Here is a 21,741-nt window from a genome sequence, read left to right on the forward strand (position 1 = left end):
ACGCACAACACCAAAAGGTGAGCATACTCCATTCATTACGCTAAGCTGAATTATCGTTGCTTACTACCCTATGAGCGCCTCTCCCTATTTTCTCTTGCCATAATTGCTAAATATATTAGCAAGGAGTCAGGGGGCTCTATGAGCTACTTCCCTTTGGAGAGACTCCTGCCGCAGCCTGAGAACATTTTCCCCTTGCTGCTACATCTTTCATGTCTTCTCAGCTCCACTATTGAGTCTAAACTGCAATAATCTAGAACTGCCACCCCTCCTTCTGGTAGGAAGCAGGAATAGCCCACTTCTGCCCAAAAGGGGGGAGAATGGCATGATGAGTTCTATTCTATCTAGAAATCTTTCTCTCTGCCATATACGCTGCTGGTGAACCAGGCATATTACATGTACGAAACAGTTGCATAGCAGGATTATGAATGCACAGTGTTAAGGACCTGGAAATAAATACACAGTTGGCAGGGCCGGCTCCAGGTTCATGTGGGCCCTTGGGCGATAAATCCCAGTGGGCCCCCATGAGGCATTTTTTTACATTGACATGTCCCCCTGTGGCTCCTACACGGTATAATGACCCCCAGTGGCCCCTATACAGTATAATGACTACTAGTGGCCCTTCACACAGTATAATGACTACTAGTGGCCCTTCACACAGTATAATGAACCCCCAATCCCCCCCCCCCCCCACTGTATAATGACCACCTGTGGCCCTGCATTCAGAATAATAACCCCCAGTCGCCCCCATTTAGAATAATGACCCCCAGCAGCCCCCACACTGGGGGAATACTGTATGGTGGGGGCTCTGGGGGTCATTATACTGAATGGAGGGTCATTGGTGATCATTATACTAAATGGGGGACACTGAGGGTCATTATACTATGTAAAGGGCCCTCACAGTATAATGACCCCACAGTGACCCTCCATTCAGAATAATGACCCCCAGTCGCCCCCACACTGGGGGTTATACTGTATGGAGGGGGCACAAGGGGTTATTATATTTAATGGGGGCTCTGGTGGTCATTATGCTAAATGGAGGGTCAATGGGGATCATTATACTAAATGGGGGGCACTGGGAGTCATTATACTGTGTAAGGGGCCCTCACAGTGTGATGAATGACCCCCCAGTGGCCCCCTCACATACCTATCATTGCAGGGGAGCTGGTGGTCCTGTCATTCACTAACCGCAGCTCCCTGCGCTCCTTCTCTACGGCGGCCCGCTGCAGCAGTGAGACAGGCCTGGAGGAGAGAAGGAGATGTGCAGTGATGTAGCTAGAACTGACTGGGCCCCACAGCGAAATTAAGTACGCCCCCCTCCCCCCCCAATGTGTGTTCACATTACGTTTTTCCTATCGGTTTGATGTATACAAATGTGCAGCACTCCATGTTTTTGTATCCTGCAGAGTCAAGTAAAAAATGCATACGTTAACGTATATGTTTTTTCTACCATGGAACTGTATGGTGAATGGACGCCACTGTACGGCATCAGTCTGAGGCATCTGTTAACGCATACATTTTTGGTATTCGTTAAATGGATGGAAAAAATAGGATGTGAACCCAGCCCTAGTGTCAGAATAAGGCTACTTTCACACTTGCGGCAGAGAGATCCGGCAGGCAGTTCCGTCGCCGTAACTGCCTGCCGGATCAGGCAAAACGTATGCTAACTGATGGCATTAGTAAGACTGATCAGGATCCTGATCAGTCTTAAAAATGCCTGATCAGTCGAAAAAATGCATTGAAATGCCGGATCCGTCTTTCCGGTGTCATCCGGCAAAAACGGATCCGGCATTTATTTTTTCACCTTTTTTTCAGTCTGCGCATGCGCATACCGGAAGGACGGATCCGGCACTAATACATACCTATGGGAAAATGTATTCAGGCAAGTCTTCAGTTTTTTTAGCCGGAAATAAAACCGTAGCATGCTGCGGTTTTCTCTTTTGCCTGATCAGTCAAAACGACTGAACTGAAGACATCCTGATGCAAACTGAACGGATTAGGCCTCATGCACACGAACGTTTTTTTTCACGGTCCGCAAAAACAGGGTCCGTAGGTCCGTGATCCGTGACCGTTTTTTCGTCCGTGGGTCTTCCTTGATTTTTGGCGGATCCACGGACATAAAAAAAAAGTCATTTTGGTGTCCGCCTGGCCGTGCGGAGCCAAACGGATCCGTCCTGAATTACAATGCAAGTCAATGGGGACGGATCCGTTTGACGTTGACACAATATGGTGCCATTTCAAACGGATCCGTCCCCATTGACTTTCAATGTAAAGTCCGGAGTCCCTTTTATACCATCAGATCGGAGTTTTCTCCAATCCGATGGTATATTTTAACTTGAAGCGTCCCCATCACCATGGGAACGCCTCTATGTTAGAATATACTGTCGGATATGAGTTAGATCGTGAAACCTCATTTCCGACAGTATATTCTAACACAGAGGCGTTCCCATGGTGATGGGGACGCTTCTAGTTAGAATATACTACAAACTGTGTACATGACTGCCCCCTGCTGCCTAGCAGCATCCGATCTCTTACAGGGGGCCGTGATCAGCACAATTAACCCCTCAGGTGCCGCACCTGAAGGGGTTAATTGTACTATCATATCCCCCTGTAAGAGATCAGGGCTGCCAGGCAGCAGGGGGCAGACCCCCCCCCCCTCCCCAGTTTGAATATCATTGGTGGCCAGTGCGGCCCCCCCCCCCCCCTTCCTCCATTGTAATAAATCGTTGGTGGCACAGTGTGCCCCCCTCCCGGCTCCCCCCCCCCTTCCTCCCTCTATTGTAATAATTCGTTGGTGGCACAGTGTGCGCCCCCCCCCCTTCCTCCCTCTATTGTAATAAATCGTTGGTGGCAATCATTGGCCCCTCTCCCTCTATAGCATTTTCAACATTGGTGGCCAGTGTGCGGCCTCCCATCTTGCGCCCCCCCCCCCGATCATTGGTGGCAGCGGGTTACTAGCAATAGTACAAGATTCATACTTACCTGGGAGCTGCGATGTTCGTGTCCGGCCGGGAGCTCCTCCTACTGGTAAGTGACGGTTCATTTAGCAATGCGCCGCACAGACCTGTCACTGTCACTTACCAGTAGGTGGAGCTCCCGGCCGGACACGAACATCGCAGCAGCAGGTAAGTATTAATCTTCTACTATTGTACTATTGCTAAGTAACCATGGCAACGAGGACTGTAGTAGCGTCCTGGTTGCCATGGTTACCGATCGGAGCCCCAGCGAATAAACTGGGACTCCGATCGGAACTCCGCTGCCACCAATGATGATGGGGGGGAGGGGGGGGGGAGATGGGAGGCTGCACACTGGCCACCAACGTTGTTAATGCTATAGATGGGGGGGGGGGGCAATGGGGGGCGCACACTGTGCCACCAACGATTTATTACAATAGAGGGAGGAAGGGGGGGGGGGGCGCACACTGTGCCACCAACGAATTATTACAATAGAGGGAGGGGGGGGGCCGCACTGGCCACCAATGATATTCAAACTGGGGAGGGGGGGGGAGGGTCTGCCCCCTGCTGCCTGGCAGCCCTGATCTCTTACAGGGGGATATGATAGTACAATTAACCCTTTCAGGTGCCGCACCTGAAGGGGTTAATTGTGCTGATCACGGCCCCCTGTAAGAGATCGGGTGCTGCCAGGCAGCAGGGGGCAGTCTTGTACACAGTTTGTAGTGTATTCTAACTAGAAGCGTCCCCATCACCATGGGAACGCTTCTGTGTTAGAATATACTGTCGGTTCTGAGTTTTCACGAAGTGAAAACTCAGCTTTGAAAAAGCTTTTATGCAGACGGATCTTCGGATCCGTCTGTATAAAAACTAAACTACGGCCACGGATCACGGACACGGATGCCAATCTTGTGTGCATCCGTGTTCTTTCACAGACCCATTGACTTGAATGGGTCCGTGAACCGTTGGCCGTGAAAAAAATAGGACAGGTCATATTTTTTTCACGGCCAGGAAACACGGATCACGGATGCGGCTGCAAAACGGTGCATTTTCCGATTTTTCCACGGACCCATTGAAAGTCAATGGGTCCGCGAAAAAAAACGGAAAACGGCACAACGGCCACGGGTGCACACAACGGTCGTGTGCATGAGGCCTTACTCTCCATTCAGAATGCATGGGGATAAAACTGATCAGTTATTTTCCGGTATAGAGCCCCTGTGACGGAACTCAGGGAGGCCGCCATGTACTGACAGAGCGCTACCTGGTCCTGGTGGTCAGGGGTGAGGACTGTGCTTCCCAAGGATCATTTTCTACTGGGAAATACAGGGCGCAGTATAATACACTAGAATATATATACTATAAAGATATTAGCCCTACCCCCGAATAACAATACAATTAGGGGGTCATTTATTACATAGAAATACGTCTATGTTAGGCGTATTTCTGACACAGATTGTGGCGCAAAGGTCCTTAGCACTGCAATCTGCATCTTTTCCCGCTCATGCCAGGTCTAAAAAAAGTGGTGTGGGCAGGGAAAGGATACAGTTATGGCCATTCAGTTATTGGATACCACCGCCATATAGTGATAACACCGCCATATAGTGACCGGATAAAAGGGTATAAGAGGGCACAGTACAGGGAATGACTATGGGCACTGCACAGGGTGTGGTAGGAGGGCACAAGGCAGGGTATAAGGGGGCACCGTACGGGGTGAGGGGCACAGTACTGGGTGGGGGGCACTGTACAGGGTGGGGGGCACAGTCACTTGACCCTGTGACGTTAGAAGGTCCTTATGGTGAATGCGGTTCAGATGCCACCATAATGAGAGGCAGAGGAGTGAGACAGGGGCCCTGAATGGACAGGAGGGGTGGACACAGCAAGTAGGTGGAAGGGGCTCTGAGGGGGATTCATACAAGAAGTAGGGGCAGGAGGTCTGTGCAGGGCAGAAATAGGAAGGTGGAACAGGAGCTCTGGATACATGAGGGAGGAAAGGAGACAGCAGGGGCTCAGTGAGGATGAGATAGGACAGGATATGGGGGGGGGGCAGGTGTCATGGAGACAAACAGCTTAATGAAACAGTAAAACCACTAAATAGAATGAAGCAGCAGATCGAAGAGTCCCCCTTCCTTTCCTTCTATCCCACAGAGAAGAGACAGTCACAGTGCAGACTCACTCACAGACTGTCTCCACACTTCTCTGCTCCAGCTCCAGCCCTGCGGTCTCTCTCCTCAGGCAGCGTGTGTCCTGTGTAGAGGGGGCGTGTCCTGAGTCTCTGCAGCTCAGAGGGCCCACCAGAGGGGTACTGCGTATGTGAAATGACAGCAGTGAGAGCTCCCATCTGTATTGATGGAAGTGCTCATAGCAGCTCAGTGGGCCCCCCCAGGAGCATTGGGCCCCGGCACTTGCCCGGGGATGCCGGGTTATGACGCCGGCCCTGACAGTTGGCATCAATGTTAGAACATTAGAAACAGTAGCGGGGTGCAGAAATGGTAATACCACTCTGGGGTATTACACTTTCTCCAGAACATCATACCCTCTGCACCAACCCATAAGGTCAGGAACCATCTGCTCACCTCCTTTTGACAGATAGTACAGGGTGCACCGGGGAAGTATTAATTCACACAGTGGACAGGGCACATCATGTTCCTTGTATACAGTAGATCACCTGCAAGGATCTCAGCAGGCCAGTACTCACCTCCCCAGGTAAGTAACATTTTGCAGAGGGTTGCAGGCCAGTCAACTAATCTGTATTATCACTACACAGAAGCTGTCTACATTTCCATGTGTTTATAAAACCCATACCATGGCATATAATAAAACCTATTTTATCCCCCCAGCACTGTGGAGACTGTGATAAATGCCCCTGTGAAGAAAAGGATAAGAGTGAGCATTGTAAAAACTGCGAGGTGAGTCCATTTATTTGGAAATATATTTATGGAAACAAGTACCTATACATATAACCTCCAATACAATCAATACATGCTAATGGACTTGTATACAATGCAGGATTGGCCTAGTGGATAATGTTAGTAAGGCAATGCTGATTTATACTGAACTGAAGATTTTTCTAAATTAATAAAAAATGTATTCATTTATTTTGCAGTATTGCCAGTTTTGCTACGTGTGCCCAGTTATATGTGAAACAGCTTGCAAACCTGGTAAGTTGTCCACAGGGTAAGACTGAACCACCAGAGGACCAGAGTTATATATGTGGCCCATCTTTATTGCCTTCTTCACAAAAGCCTCTTATAGATTGGATAAATGGAAGACGCAGGCTGAATCTCAGGAGTTTAGGGAGATTAAAGGAGTTGTCCACTTCTGTGAATCGAACCTTAAAGGGCATGTCCAGTAATACATCATTTCTAAGAGTGGCCAGCAGTTTGCCTCCTGTAGTGAAAGGATCATACTTACCTGCTTCCCGCTGCTCTGGTCCTCCACACTGGTTTCCGTGTCTCCATCTTCTGGTCCGGGGTTTGTTTTCTTCCTCCCCAGCATGGGCAGGGTCACCTGATACTCTTCAGCCAATTAAAAGAAGGGGGGGGAGATGGAAATGAGGGAACAGGCAATTAACAGGAACGAACCGGTTGTTCTCAATAATTGTCATTTCATTAAGCAGAGGTGAGAGCTGCATTTACATGCACTAATCAACACCTCTGTATGGGAATGAGCAATCAATCAGTCCTATACAGAGTCATTGATGGCAGCAGACTTCCGTCTACACAGGGCAATCTGCTGCCCAGAATCAATGATTTAGGCCAGGGCTACACTGCGACTTAGCGGTGGAGCGACTGATTGATTTTATCTATTGAGTGAGAGCTGCAGTCCACGAGATTGCATTCAACTAAATGCATCCATTTGGACTGCAGCTGTGGTTCAATAGTTAAAATCAATAACGCTACAAAAAGTCACAGTGTAGCCTTAGGCCCCTTTCACACGAGCAAGTTTTTCACGCGGGTGCAATGCGTGACGTGAACGCATTTCACCCGCACTGAATTCTGACCCATTTATTTCAATGGGTCTGTGTACATGAGCGTTGTTTTTTCACACATCAGTTCTGCGTTGCGTGAAAATCGCATCATGTTCTATATTCTGCGTACGCAGCCCCATTCACTTCTACGGGGCCAGGGCTGTGTGAAAAACGCATTGTATCCGCAAGCAAGTGCGGGTGCGATGCGTTTTTAACTGATGGTTGCTAAGAGATGTTGTTTGTAAACCTTCAGTTTTTTATCACGCGCGTGAAAAACACATTGCACCCGTGCGGAAAAAACGGAACAACTGAACGTAATCGCAGACAAAATTGACTGAACTTGCTTGCGAAATGGTGCGAGTTTCGCTGAACGCACCCTGAACGCATCCGGACCTAAAAATTAGGCTCCTTTCACACGAGCGAGTTTTCCGCGCGGGTGCAATGCGTGACGTGAACGCATAGCACCCGCACTGAATCCGGACCCATTCATTTCAATGGGTCTGTGTACATGAGTGTTTTTTTTTCAAGCATTAGTTCTGCGTTGCGTGAAAAATGCAGCATGTGCTATAGGCTACATGCACACGAACGTTAGGGCTCCGTGCCCATTCAGTGAAACTCGCACCATTTAGAAATCAAGTTCAGTCAGTTTTGTCTGCGATTTCGTTCAGTTTTTCTGTTTTTTCCGCGCGGGTGCAATGCATTTTTCACGCGCGTGATAAAAAACTGAAGGTTTACAAACAACATCTCTTAGCAACCATCATTGAAAAACGCATCGCACCCGCACTTGCTTCCGGATGCAATGCGTTTTTCACTGAAGCCCCAATCCCTTCTATGGGACCAGGGCTGCGTGAAAAAACGCTGAATATAGAGCATGCTGTTTTTTTCACGCAACGCAGAACTGATGCGTGAAAAGAACTGCTCATGTACACAGACCCATTGAAATGAACGGGTCAGGATTCAGTGCGGGTGCTATGCGTTCATGTCACATATTGCACTCGCGCGGAAAACTCGCTCGTGTGAAAGCGGCCTTAATGTGCCACAGGAAAGATGCGATCACCTGATGAATGTGCCTTTGCTAGTTCATTTGCAATTATTGGCAAGAAGCTTTCCCAATAAGGACATTTAGGAATATCTCATGAGGACAAACTAATCACAGGGTGTCGTGCTGCAGAGTATAATCTGTAGATCGAACAGCAAACATTTATTTCCCCTGCAGCACCCCCACAGGAGAAACGAGGCAATACATTGTGTTTATTGAAAATAAGAAACTGTCTGTGCAAAACATAGACCTACTGAGTCCTCCAAATCAAAAGAAATATTCTTTGTGATTTGGAGGAGACATAATCAGTGCTGCCAGCAGATGGCGGTATCACTCAATGATTCTGCCTCCTGCCAGGGCTGGGGCTACACCTGCACCTTTTGTCACACTGCAAAAAAATCGCTGTGAAGTCTGTCCTTAAGGAATGCACGGAGTGGCTTGAAAATCTCCTCCAAATTGCTGCAGCCAAGTGAGTATAGCTGGAGTGTTTTAACTGCTAGAGATAAAATTGCTGTGAAATGGCTATGCAAGCCGTGTACCAGGGGGGCTTCCCAGGATACGGCGAAGTCATGAACGAGGAAAACAACTCCAACACCAGCTTTTGCCAAAACAGAATTTTACTTAAACGTGGTATTGAGCACAACCACAAATGCTGGAAACCTCCGATAGATTTACATATACCTAGGGACCCTTGTGCTGCACAGCGCAGCACCCTCCGATGGATGCAGGAGGAAAGCGTGGTAAGTTACCTACTGGTGGGCACAACTAAACTGCCACACCTTATGTGTTATTACCCTAAAAAACGAGAATAACTGTATGGGTGTGTGGTGGGGGCTAGCCTGTGGTGCAGCACAACAGCTAACAATCTTACAGTGCTCTACAGTATTTCACCTCCCATAACTGGTCTTGTAGCACGTGTCTGAGTGAGTTTGTGGGAAGTTTATCAGCTCTCCAATGTGAAATGTCACATGAAGTTATGGAGTCCTTGCAATGAACAGCCAACAACACTTGTGGCCTGACACAAACGGAAATCCTAACTAGCTTACTACAGGCCTGGTCTCAGTGTCTAGGCGCCAACACTGTAATGAGGTGCATGCACGATCTTACCAACCCAGGTCTGCTCTGCCTCCGCGGGTGATTCTGAACCGAACAAAAGCCTCTCCAACAACCATGCAATCCCGCAGTGTATGTTTCTTTGCTCCTCAGCTCTCATCAGCGTTCCTGAAAGCAATCCTCGTTCCTCTGGACAGGATCAGGGTCTTGGGCATTATCAGCTTCACTTAGCTGCCGCTCTGGTCACTGAGGTATGATCCACCACCTAGATGCCGTTGGATCCTTTGCTGACACAGTTCCTCAGTCTCAGCTCCCTCTAAGATGGCTGCTCCCTTTCTCTTCCTCTCCAGGCTCTATGTAACTCCACCTCTCATGAATATGGAAATATATGCAGTCTGTAGCTGTGTTTAGGAAACAGCGGCATCTTGTGGCCAAACAGCAGAATGTCAGTCCAGATCATTTAATTTAATCTACAGTGTTCAGACAAGGAGAGCTGCTTCCCCATCTCACAGCTTCAGACAAATGAGTAGCTAGCGATTTTTTGTAATTGCTACTTGCTGGGATTTTAAATCAAGTTCAAAGCTACTTTTCCCTCCATTCAACATCATGAAAATCTCTTGCTGTATAAATCCCTGCTGGATCTCTAGCAATTAAATGGCTCCAGCTACTCACTTGCCTACAGCGATTTGGAAGCAGGTGAATATCAAATAGGAAAAAGGTGGCTGTGATTTGAGGTGTATATTGGGGCTGCTGTAGTTAGTAACTATGCGGGTCATGTGGATGTGGCTGCAGTATAGAGTACACGAGGAGCATGTGGCTGCAGTCAGTGGCGTACCGCCCATAGAGGCAGACCACGCCACTGCTATGGGGCCCGCGGCACTGGGGGGCCCGTAGCGCAGAGAAGGCCCCACCCACACTACTTGGCCCCGCCCACTCATTACCTGCCCTCGACGCACAGACCCCCCCCCCTTGACCTGAGACTGATCCTCTGTCTGACGCTGACCTCAGTGTCTCAGACGTCACGTGACCTGACCTCCTCCTGACCCGGACCGTCTGCCGGGCCCGGAATCAGGATCAAACCAGCCTGCATGTGGCGCTCGAGCCGCTGGCCAATCAGCACAGGCAACTCTCTGTTGAGGCAGCTGCTGATTGGCCAGTGGGGCAAGGGGGCGGGCGAATCGGCTCGAACTTCGCTGTCGGCCGTCACCTCACCAGTGCCTGCCTAGTGCCTGCCCTGCAACTTCTGCGCTGTCCTCCTACTGTAGTTCTGTGTGCGATCTCATCCATTCATCCGGCCGGGCTGAGTGATCGGGTGCCACCGTGCCAGGTAGGCAATGTTACTAGTTCTCCCCCTGCTGCCCTCTCTGACCCCCCCCCCCACTGCTGTCCTCCCCTCCCCCCGGGCCCCAGCGATGCTGCAGGGTCCGTGTCCCCAGCTGGAGGTGACATTTCCCCAGCAGACACGTCCAGGTCACTGACACAGTAGTTCTCCCCCTGCTTCCCTCTCTGACCCCCCCTCACTGCTGTCCTCCCCTCCCCCCGGCGATGCTGCAGGTTCCGTGTCCCCAGCTGGAGGTGACATCTCCCCAGCAGACACGTCCAGGTCACTGAGACAGTAGTTCTCCCCCTGATGCCCTCTCTGACCCCCAACCCCCCCCCCCCCACTGCTGTCCTCCCCTCCCCCCGGGCCCCGGCGATGCTGCAGGGTCCGTGTCCCCAGCTGGAGGTGACATCTCCCCAGCAGACACGTCCAGGTCACTGACACAGTAGTTCTCCCCTGTCGTGACTGTCAGACTGAGCAGTGTGCTGCATGCATGCACCGGCTGTGTCCCTGGCTGGTAGCGCCTGGGCCTGGCCTGAAGTAAGTCACAGTCTGGGGCCTGGGGCTGGGCCCCTCTATGTTTGGGGCCCGGGGTCTCCTCTGGCTCTGCTCTGCCTCCTTCCCTTAAGTTTCATCCTATGTCCAGGCACTGGGCTGGGTGGGCCCCCCTCTATGTATGGTGGGGCCGTGGGGGTCTTTTTTGGCTCTACTCCTCCTTCCCTTGCATCCTCTGTCCAGGGACTCCAGGCACTGGGCCCCTCTATGTTTGGGGGTCTCCTCTGGCGCCGCACCCCTCCTTCCCCTGCATTCTCTGTCCAGGCACTGGGCCCCTCTATGTTTGGGGGTCTCCTATGGCTCCGCTCCCTCCTATCATCCTCAGACTTGATGTAAAGTGTCATCCTTTCACTTTTTTTTATTTAATGGGGGTGTGGCATGGGAGGAGCCAGGTCAGGAAGTGGGAGGGGCCATGGTGGGTAGTGGGCGGGGTTAAGGGGCCCAATTCAGATTTTTGCTATGGGGCCCAGTGATTTCTATGTACGCCTCTGGCTGCAGTATAGAGTACACGAGGGGCATGTGGCTGCACTATAGAGTACACGAGGAGCATGTGGCTGCAGCATAGAGTACGTGAGGGGCATGTGGCTGCAGTATAGAGTACACAAGGGGCATGTGGCTGCAGTATACAGTACAAGAGGGGCTTGTGGCTGCAGTATATAGTATGTGAGGGACATGTGTCTGCAGTATAGAGTATGTGATGGGCATGTGGCTGCACTATAGAGTACACAAGGGGCATGTGGCTGCACTATAGAAAACATGAGGGGCATGTGGTTGCACTATAGAGTACACGAGGGACATGTGGCTGAAGTATACAGTACACAAGGGGCATGTGGCTGCACTATAGAGTACACGAGGGGCATGTGGCTGCACTATAGAGCACACGAGGGACATGTGGCTGCAGTATAGAGTACACAAGGTGCACGTGGCTGCAGTATAGAATACATGAGGGGCATGTGGCTGCAGTATAGAGTACACGAGGGACATGTGGCTGCAGTATAGAGTACACGAGGGGCATGTGGCTGCACTATAGAGCACACGAGGGGCATGTGGCTGCACTATAGAGCACACGAGGGGCACGTGGCTGCACTATAGAGTACACGAGGGGCATGTGGCTGCACTATAGAGCACACGAGAGTCATGTGGCTGCACTATAGAGTACACGAGGGGCATGTGGCTGCACTATAGAGTACACAAGGGGCACGTGGCTGCACTATAGAGTACACAAGGGGCATGTGGCTGCAGTATAGAGTACGTGAGGGACATGTGGCTGCAGTATAGCGTATGTGATGGGCATGTGGCTGCACTATAGAGCACACGAGGGGCATGTGGCTGCACTATAGAGCACACGAAGGGCATGTGGCTGCACTATAGAGCACACGAGAGGCATGTGGCTGCACTATAGAGCACACGAGGGGCATGTGGCTGCACTATAGAGCACACGAGGGGCATGTGGCTGCACTATAGAGCACACGAGGGGCATGTGGCTGCACTATAGAGCACACGAGGGGCATGTGGCTGCACTATAGAGCACACGAGGGGCATGTGGCTGGCCCAGTATATGGGGGTTATGGACCAGACACTTACATGGAGAATGTAGCAGGCACCTATGGGTCGGTATGTGTTTAGCACTATATAGGTAAGGGCCTATGGCCAGCACTTATTGGAGGGCACGTGGCTAGAACACAGGGGAACATTTTTCAGGCACTTACTTGGGGGGTATGTGACTGCACTGTATATGGGAGAGCTTCTGGATTAAAACACCTAAAAAGATAGGATACAAGATTGTACAGTAAATTGGTGTCCCTCTTTTATCTTTCTGTGTTTTTTTTTAATTTATTTTTTAGTTGATAAATTTGGGGCATCTAAGCCTCGCCCTGAGAACATTCATACCCACCTGGGAGCATCCATTTATTTTTAGCTGGAACAACCCGAATTTTGCCGGATCTGTCTCTGAAAATTAGGGACAGTACCTGCAAATTCAGAACAGTTGGCATCAATGTGTCACCAGTTATACATGACCCTATCATTACCCTAGACCTCTAGAGCCAGGGATATTAACCCTTTTTAAACCCAGTACGACTGCATTTCCAGTATGAACATCTGCAGGACGGATCAGTCATCTAAAATAAGAATAATGTTTTATCGTCAGTCTTTAAAACCTAGTACTCTCCGTAAACGGCTAATATCAATCCTCTTGACATGAAAATGAATACTACGCAGACATTGCCCATAAATTGGCAGAAATGTCCACTTTGCTGCTGAACAGAAGTTATTTTAATGATGCCTGTCTAATTACGAGAGTCAAATCTTGTAAAAATATGAAAATGAAATCCATTAATGCAATTGTCTGCTTCACCTTCTCATCATGAACAAAATCTTCATGTCAGTTAATAAATGAGTTTTAATCTCTTAGGCAGGTCATAAACTGATGTGTGTGGGAAATGTGCCTGTAGATGGCGCTAATGGCTATGGAAAAAGCTATAAATACACATCAGTGGAAGCTTACCATGTGCCCATGTCCTTATTACTGAATTATGGATACATTATATACTGTAAACCTGGGTCTCATAGTCGCTATTTATTACGGGCATCTCTGCACTGACTTAGGCCTCATGCACACCGCCGTTGCTTGACCTGTTCCATGTATTGGGGACTACAATTTGCAGTACCCAATGCATGGGCAACATCCGTATGGATTCCGCAGACGGATCCAGACCCATACAACTTAGGACAGGTCATCAATAGTGTTGAGCGAACTTGTGTTTCAAGTTCGGCGTACAAGGTTCTGGTTATCTAAGAATTCTGTTATGGGTTCCATTACCACGGACCATAACTTATGGTCATATCCTGTTTGCCGCAACCCATACAATAAATATAACGTCATTTATACCACCCTGTCGCTGCAAGTCCTAAACTAGTTGACTACACCTCACTTGCCTGTGGGATTCAAGTTGGTTAATGTACTTCCCTTGAGAAGTCGGCCGGCCTAAGAATCAAAGACACAGACAAAGTTGCTGTGTAATGGATTCTCTGCCAGGCGTAGCCTGTGCAACTCTTTTTTTTAACTTAAGCCTGAGTTGGTCTTCGTCTACCCCCACAGACCATATTCCTTAATTCAAGTCCTTTCCTTACAGACTATAAAAATTCACGCTCTTCAGGATGCATATGTGTTATATTAGCCAAAGACATTTAAGCATAAAGACTTAAAAATTTAGAATACTTAACAATCGAGTAGAATCAGCACAATTAACGTTGATTAACCACTTTTTACTCTTCCAGAAAAAAATTTATGCGACCTCTAGCATCCGACCAAAGATACAAGATAGGGTCGAAAGCCATCCATTGTCTTCTATGTCCTGTCTGTGTCATACAGTTTTGATTTACTCCCGAGTCCCACACTGTCCTGAACAGTGCTGTCCTGACTGTACTTTACTGCTGTGCAGACACCAACAAAATGATGCTACACAGTGGAATTGATAAGAACTGCCTTTTGCCTCCTTTTGAACATTAGGGGAGGGGAGATGTTAGGCCACCAGAAAGGAAATGGGCCAGGACAAATTTGCAGCAACCAGACTGCAGGTAGCTTGAATTCACTTAAATTCAATAACAGTGGGAAATATTATTATTTCATTTTTCTTATTTCTAATAAAAAAAAAATACTAAATATCAAAAAATTTATAAAATTATTTAATCTTAAAATAATGGATTACACATTCCCTTTAAGTCTAATTACGTATAAAATCAGAGGCATCTTAGATACAGTATGGACTAACAGGTTACTATAGGCACTGTATTAAAGATCCACTATATGTAATTTCATCACCTATGAGTTATAATGTGTAACACGTATGATTGTATTATTTTCCAGGGAGCTACATAGATGAACTCTCAGGAGCCGTGTATCAGTAAGTGACTCTCCATACTTTTCATATTCTAATATCGGCTCCATCTAACAAGTTTGTGTTTACTCCTGGTTGGTGTATGAAGGCATGACTTCAGACCAAACAACCCACGTTATGCCCAGTGCGGAGCCTAAGAGGGCAGAGCGTGACACAAGGAGTCTCTATTTTGAGTACCTGTGCCATGCGCTGCCCCCTCTGGCCCTGAACAAATCCTAATATATGGTCTATTAGTTTTACCAGGAGTGGGAAGATTGGTCATGTTTGATTGCTTTATGCTGTATTATTTATCAACCTGACCTGTATGGCGCTCAGCTTGACCAGCCATCTGCAATAACCTACACTTTTGTAGACCATTTTATATTGTATGTTGTATTGTGTCATTTTTTTATTGCAGATGAGCCACTAGGGGTCAGATTTGAGTGTGGTTGTACATATCTCTATGAATCAAAATAAGAGCAGCATAAAGACCACCCTTTTGTGGTGGCAAGAGAAAGCTGAGGTTTTAACCAGTCCTTGTGTAGGGAAGAAATCATTTATAGAGCTGCTTTTGTACAAAAATGTCCAGGTAGGTATGCTTTTAAAAAACACCAACCATGGCTCTTTTAATTGTCTTGTCATGTATTTCTACAGGACTGTCGCCAACATATTTGAATAGAAAGAAAACTTTCAGCTTCCAACCATCATAGAATTGAAAGCTAAGCACTGGACTTCATTGGGTAACATTTCTATAACACAAGGACATTTGAAGATGATGTGGTTGGTGGCAGTCACTGGCATTTGGGTTGGGTTGTCATGTCTACGTCTTTGTGGGACTCTTCTGAATGCCTAGAAGACAGCCAGTGAGCCACTCACTGTATTACATCACCCCAATTAATGATTTCTACCTCCCGAACCCCCATCCGAGACATAGCCTTCAATCTGGCTTCTTATGAGGAAGTCATAGATGATGCCTGTCCACGGAAGAGTCTTTCTGAGATGGTCATTATAACGCGGACTAAAAGGCTGATGTCTCCAGGTCTCTTACAAGGAGTTTCTCTACTATCACAATCAATGTCAAGAACCGAGATGGCTGAAAATAAGGATATTTATGCCAACATTCAAGACTCCATAATGTAGTAGAACAAACATATTGGTACCTGCCATAGGTTACACCTTAGCCCTCCTTTTCGAAGGATGACAGATAAAAAGGAACATATATTTATTTATAACATGTGAAGTCTCACATCCAACAATAAATGGATTACTGGTCTCTTAAAGAGCATTTCCAGTTATTTCTCCAAACCCTTTTAGAGATATGCTTCAAGGTGCATTAAAGGGGTGTCCGAGACTTTTCTACTGATGAGTAGTGATGAGCTGCAGGGGCAGTATTCGAATTCACAATATTCGCGAATATTTGGGTGAATATTCGTCATATATTTGCTAATTCAAGAATTCGCAATTATTTTCTTGATTGAGAAAATCGGCTATGTAATATTTGCGTGTTGTGCGAGCAATACAGGCGTGGGTCACTGCTGCTACATTTTTCAAGCTGCTAGAAGTTTCCTGAGACTGGAGAAAATGGTTGGCACGGCAGAACATCACAATAGCTTTATATGCAGATAAAGTGCTCCAATATATTTGCGATTGCGCAAATCGGCAATTAATGATGCGCATATTTTTGCGCAATACGTGCAACTTCACATTTTATCAGGTCTGACTACATATTGCTGACTGGTGCACTAAGTATTGTTGTGACATCACAGCACTATGTCTGTAGCATATATGTATGGACAGCAGAACCTATCAGCTACACTATATCAGGATATAACCGACACTGACTATCTCCCACTAACTATCTGTATTATATATATAAGCTATCTAACTATCTATCTAATGTAATGACACAGTAAAGCACAGAGTACAGCAATGACACTGTTGTCTCTCTCAGAACTCCATAAAACTACAGAAAATGGCTGCTGGGGAGGTTCTTATATAGTAAGGGGTAGGCAACTTTCTTATTGGTTGCTAGGGATGTTGCTAAGCTCAGACAAAGACATTGCAGCCTTCTCATTGGCCCACAAGCAAGAAGGGGGGAGGTTACTGATGAAAAAAAAAAATCTAGAATATTCGCGAATACGAATATATGGCACTATATTCTAAATCTTTGCGTCCTGGGTGTCAGAACCCCCGATCAGATACTGATGGCCTATCCAAAGGATAAGTCATCAGTATAATAGTCTCAGAAAACGCCTTTAATTAGGCCTCTTTCTATTTCAGTATTTTTGACCCGTACATGGTTTTGTCTCACAACCAACATAAATCTGTGTATGGCATAAGAATACCGTATTTTTCGTCCCATAAGACGCACTTTGGGGGGGGAAATGCCCCTGCGTCTTATGGGGCGAATGCTGCCATTTTACATCGCAGTCTGTGATGCTGCAGCATCGCAGACTGCGATTTATCAGCGGGGAGGGAAGAGGAGCTGGAGCTCGTGAACTTGCGGCGGGGCCCGATGAATTCACTGTACTCTTACACCGGGCCCCGCCGCTCACAGTAGTATTTCTAGTAATCACTACCTCTTAATAAATTTAACTAACGTTGCGCTCTCCTCTGTATCAGCACTTACTAACAAGCATCCGGAGCAGGCAGAGCGTCTGGCAGCGTTACGTCACTCACTGACGTTGCACGCCTGCTCCTACCACTTTATGAATAAAGCAGGCGGAGCAGGCTCGCGACGTCAGTGAGTGATGTAACGCTGCCAGCCGCTCTGCCTGCCCCGGATGCTTGTTAGTAAGTGCTGATACAGGGGAGAGCGCAACTTTAGTTACATTTATTAAGAAGTTAAGGATTACTGTTACTAGAGTAGCGATTACTAGAAATACTTCTGTGAGCGGCGGGTGGACACTGTTATAGGGGGGATCTGTGGATGACACATATATAGCAGTGTCATCCACAGATCTCCCCCATAACAGTGTCATCCACAGATCCTCCACCCCATAATAGTGCCATCCACAGATCCCGCACATAACAGTGCCATCCACAGATCCCCTCCATAACAGTGCATCATCCACAGATCCCCCATAATAGTGTCATGCACAGACCACCATTAGTTCAAAACCCACCAAAAGCACACCATTTGGTTAAAAATATTTTTTTTCTTATTTTCCTCCTCAAAAACTTAGGTGCGTCTTATAGGGCGAAAAATACGGTACTTATTATTTAGGTTATGGCTCCACAGTCACACGCCTAGCGAGCACCACATTGTCACTTTTTTGCAAAGGTCATTGGCAACTTTATACCACAGGGCCGGCCCCCCCCCCCCCCATAATTTTTACCCCCTCACAGTAGTATTGCCCTCATTGTACAACCTTCACAGTAGTTTTGTACAGATGTGTGGTCATCAGCAGGTATTGGCTTAACTCTGGCAGGCAAACACTTTCAGCTCTGCTACATCTGTACTCTCTCAGCTCTGCTACATTGGCTGGGTTAAATAGAAAACTTTTCCTCTTCTGCTGGAACTTAGCTTAGCTGTCTGCAGTCTGTCTCTTACTGTAATCCTAGGAATTTCTTCCTGGCTTCAAGCTCACTTAGCTTGACTGTAGGCAATGCAAGCCCAGGAGGGGACATGCAACCATGTAGACCTCACAGGCAGGGCCTGCGGGCCCAGCAGAGCAGACAGAGCTCTGCTGGCCAACACACAGCCTTCCCCTTAGGAAGGGTAAGCTAGACTGACTTCGGCAGGCTCGTCCAGGAGGGACGAGGACCTGCTGCTTCCCCTTACAGGGGGTACTCTGAACTGAACTCACTAACTAAAACTCCTCCCTCTCTAGAGAGGGCTGGAATAACTAGAAAGGTTCCACTCCAGGGAAACTAGCAGTGCACAGATTGCCGCCACCTGCTGGTGAACCAGGCACATTACATGTTAACAGTAGTTTATAAGGAAATATGAATATATACTTTGCAGGAAATGGCAATAAATATACAAGATGACACATGATGCACCCCCGATAGTGGGGGTCCAAAAGAGGGGGTATTACAGATTAGATTTTTAAAGTCTCATACATGGTACTGAAATTTTCTGTGTAAAAATTGACCTGTGGTGCAGATTTTGAAATCTGCGGCATGTGAATTGTTTGTGCAGATTTTCAGTTCAGATTTCACCCTCTTCATTGTGATCTGGGGCAAATCCACAACAAAGTCCACAAATGACACATTAAGATTTTGGTGCAGTAATGCAGGGAAAACTACATGAAAATCCTTATGGAAAATCCATATAAACTACACTGCCATGTGGAAACACCATAATTGCATGATTTTCCATGCAGATTTTTGTGCAGAAAATCTGCGGTATTATAGTACCAGCTAAAGAGAGTTTTTTAAAATCTCATGCACAGAGTGCAGAAATTTACCAGCAGTGCAGGTTTTGGAATCCACAGCGTGTCAATTGTTTGTGCAGATTTTCAGTGCAGAGGTCATCCTTTGCAATGCAAAGGGTGAGATCTGGGTCAAATCTGGGTCAAAATCCACAAGGAACAGATGAGAATTTTGGTTACGATTTCATGTGGGAACACAGTGAAATCCATACAAAAATCAGTGTGTAAAACCCGCATTAAACTGCACTGCTCAATTTGAGATTGTATCCTTGACTTTACAGAAATTCATTGGCGACACTGTCATGGCCTTAGTGGCCTTGGTAGGAAAAGCGTGAATGAATGCATGTAGGCAAGACGACTGGGTGACCAAAGACAGCTCACCATAATGGTTGATTTTGGTTGCAACCTTCTGTCCTTCATTAGCAGTCGCTCAGGCAACACGGAAATCAGCCAGCCTGAGGTCAAACATTGCCTATTTTTCAGGCAAGATAAATAAAATGCAATTAATGTGGAATTCCGGTTTTACGGAAAGATTATTCACTATGTAATTAAAAGTTTGCAACTTCTTAACATATTTTGTTCATTTCATAATTTTCATTACATCTGTTTGCTGGCATTAATGGAAATTTTCTTTACATCCAAAGGCTGAAAACCAGTACAGATCTAGTCCTGCTCACCTTGTTATAATATGCCGAGGAGTAGCTTGTAAGTTACAGGGCCCCAATATGAAATCTTTAACAAGGCGCCAGCCTACCACCTACCTCTGCAGTTCTAATAGCTACAACCCTCACCATGGATGGGCATGTGATGCTCAGTATTACACAGGGAGAACTTAAAAACCCCATGTAGATGTTGTCCTTGGGCGGATTTGAACCTAGGACCCAGTGCTCACCATTGAGCCACCATGCTGCCCACATCTGGAACCATGTTGGCTGCAATGCATCCAACAGCTGCTGAAGGGTGCTTGGGGGAGAATCCATGAAGCAAACACGATGATCAACGTGGTCTCACTACTGCTCAATTGGGTTCAAGTCTGAGAAAGATTGGGGTCAGGGCATGGGCGTAGGAATCGGGGGGATGGATACCCCCCAGGGAATAATGCGGGGGGGACAGGTATGGTGAAATATCCCCCAGCAACAGCGCAGCGGCAGGGCAATCTCCATAGTGATCTGTTTGCATCGCCGTCCTCAGGACAGCGATAGAAACAGAAGGCTGTGCGGAGGAGCAGGAGAGAGGTGTGTCCCTTTCCTGTTCCTCTGATAGGCTGCCGGCACTAGGCCGGCAGCCTATCAGAGGCCGGATTAGGCGGTGCGATGACGTCATCGCGCCGCCTGAGCCATACAGCGTGGGACACAGGCCGGAAGAGGCCTGCATCGCATCGCTCCAAAGAGGTAAGTATAAGTGTTAATTTAAAAAAATATATATATAATACTAGTTTTACTGGAACATGATTGGGGGGCCAGGCCCTGTTATTACTGGCACATAATGGGGGGGGCCCTGTTATTACTGGCACATGATGGGGGGGGCCTGTTATTACTGGCACATAATAGGGGGGGGGCCTGTTATTACTGGCACATGATTGGGGGGCTGTTATTACTGGCACATGATTGGGGGGGCTGTTATTACTGGCACATGATTGGGGGGGCTGTTATTGCTGGCACATGATTGGGGGGGCTGTTATTACTGGCACATGATTGGGGGGCTGTTATTACTGGCTGATGAGAGGCGCTGGGGGGGCTGATGAGAGGCACTGGGGCTGCTGGAGAGGCACTGGGGGCTGCTGGAGAGGCACTGGGGGCTGCTATGAGGCATGGGGCTCTTATCTGAGGTCTGATTGGGGGTCATTCATATTGGCGTCTGAGCTGAGGTGTGATTTGAGGTCTTATTAACATTGGGGATCTTATTGGGGCTGTTAGCTGAGGTCTGATTAACATTGGGGGTCTAATTGGTGGTCTGACCTGAGGTGTAATGAAATTTTTTTTTTTCTTATTGTGCCCACTTCCAGCCCGGAGCCCAGCTGCCCAGAGCACTGATCCGGAGCAGCTTGGAGAAAAAGGCCTCACAGTCTCTGTGGCGAAAATAACCTCGCCACTGTGTTTTGGAGGGGCCTGTTTGCCAGCCTCTTGCCTCAGGATTATGGCCCATACTAACTTTAAAGGAGAAGACAGACCGGCCGCACAGCTTAAATCTGTGGAACTGTTTTGGGCAGGAAAGCCATGCTTGCGGTCGGCCAAATGTGACTTCCATGGAATTCGGGAACCCCTGCTCGGATCTGGGTGATTTTTGGATATGTTGTTCACCCAGATCAGAGCTATCCATGGATGTATACATTATGGGGATATGTGGGGTTTTGAGGTGTGTGACAGAACCATCTGTCTTTGGAATTGTATTGTATGTTATGTGAGGGTACCCAGATAGCTAATTTTATTGTATTCGTGTAGTCTGAGTGCCATTCACCTAATAATATGCACTCAGACTTGAGCTATCTGGGGATATGTTAAATGTCTGTGGTTACTGTAAGGGTTGTGACATTGTATGTTTAATTGGTGATTTCTGTCCTGTTGTCCCCACATGTGTATTGGCGATTTCCCTTTGTCCTGAGAG

The 21,741-nt window shown here is 47.6% G+C and overlaps 1 protein-coding gene across 2 annotated transcripts in view; it reads left to right on the top strand.

The window, feature by feature from the left end:
- Nucleotides 1-16,041, top strand: part of LOC121002125 (sarcoplasmic reticulum histidine-rich calcium-binding protein-like) — a 54,203-nt gene extending 38,162 nt beyond the window's left edge. For both annotated transcript variants that reach the window (XM_040433448.1, XM_040433459.1), the window contains 4 exons: nt 5,786-5,854; nt 6,052-6,106; nt 14,752-14,788; nt 15,416-16,041. In XM_040433448.1, coding sequence (XP_040289382.1) covers nt 5,786-5,854; nt 6,052-6,106; nt 14,752-14,788; nt 15,416-15,440 — 186 coding nt within the window. In that variant the 3' untranslated portion in view covers nt 15,441-16,041. The remainder of the gene's footprint in view (nt 1-5,785; nt 5,855-6,051; nt 6,107-14,751; nt 14,789-15,415) is intronic.
- The last annotated feature ends 5,700 nt before the right edge of the window (nt 16,042-21,741 follow it).

The sequence above is a fragment of the Bufo bufo genome, chromosome 1, assembly GCF_905171765.1.
Source record: "Bufo bufo chromosome 1, aBufBuf1.1, whole genome shotgun sequence".
Taxonomy (NCBI): Eukaryota; Metazoa; Chordata; class Amphibia; order Anura; family Bufonidae; genus Bufo; species Bufo bufo.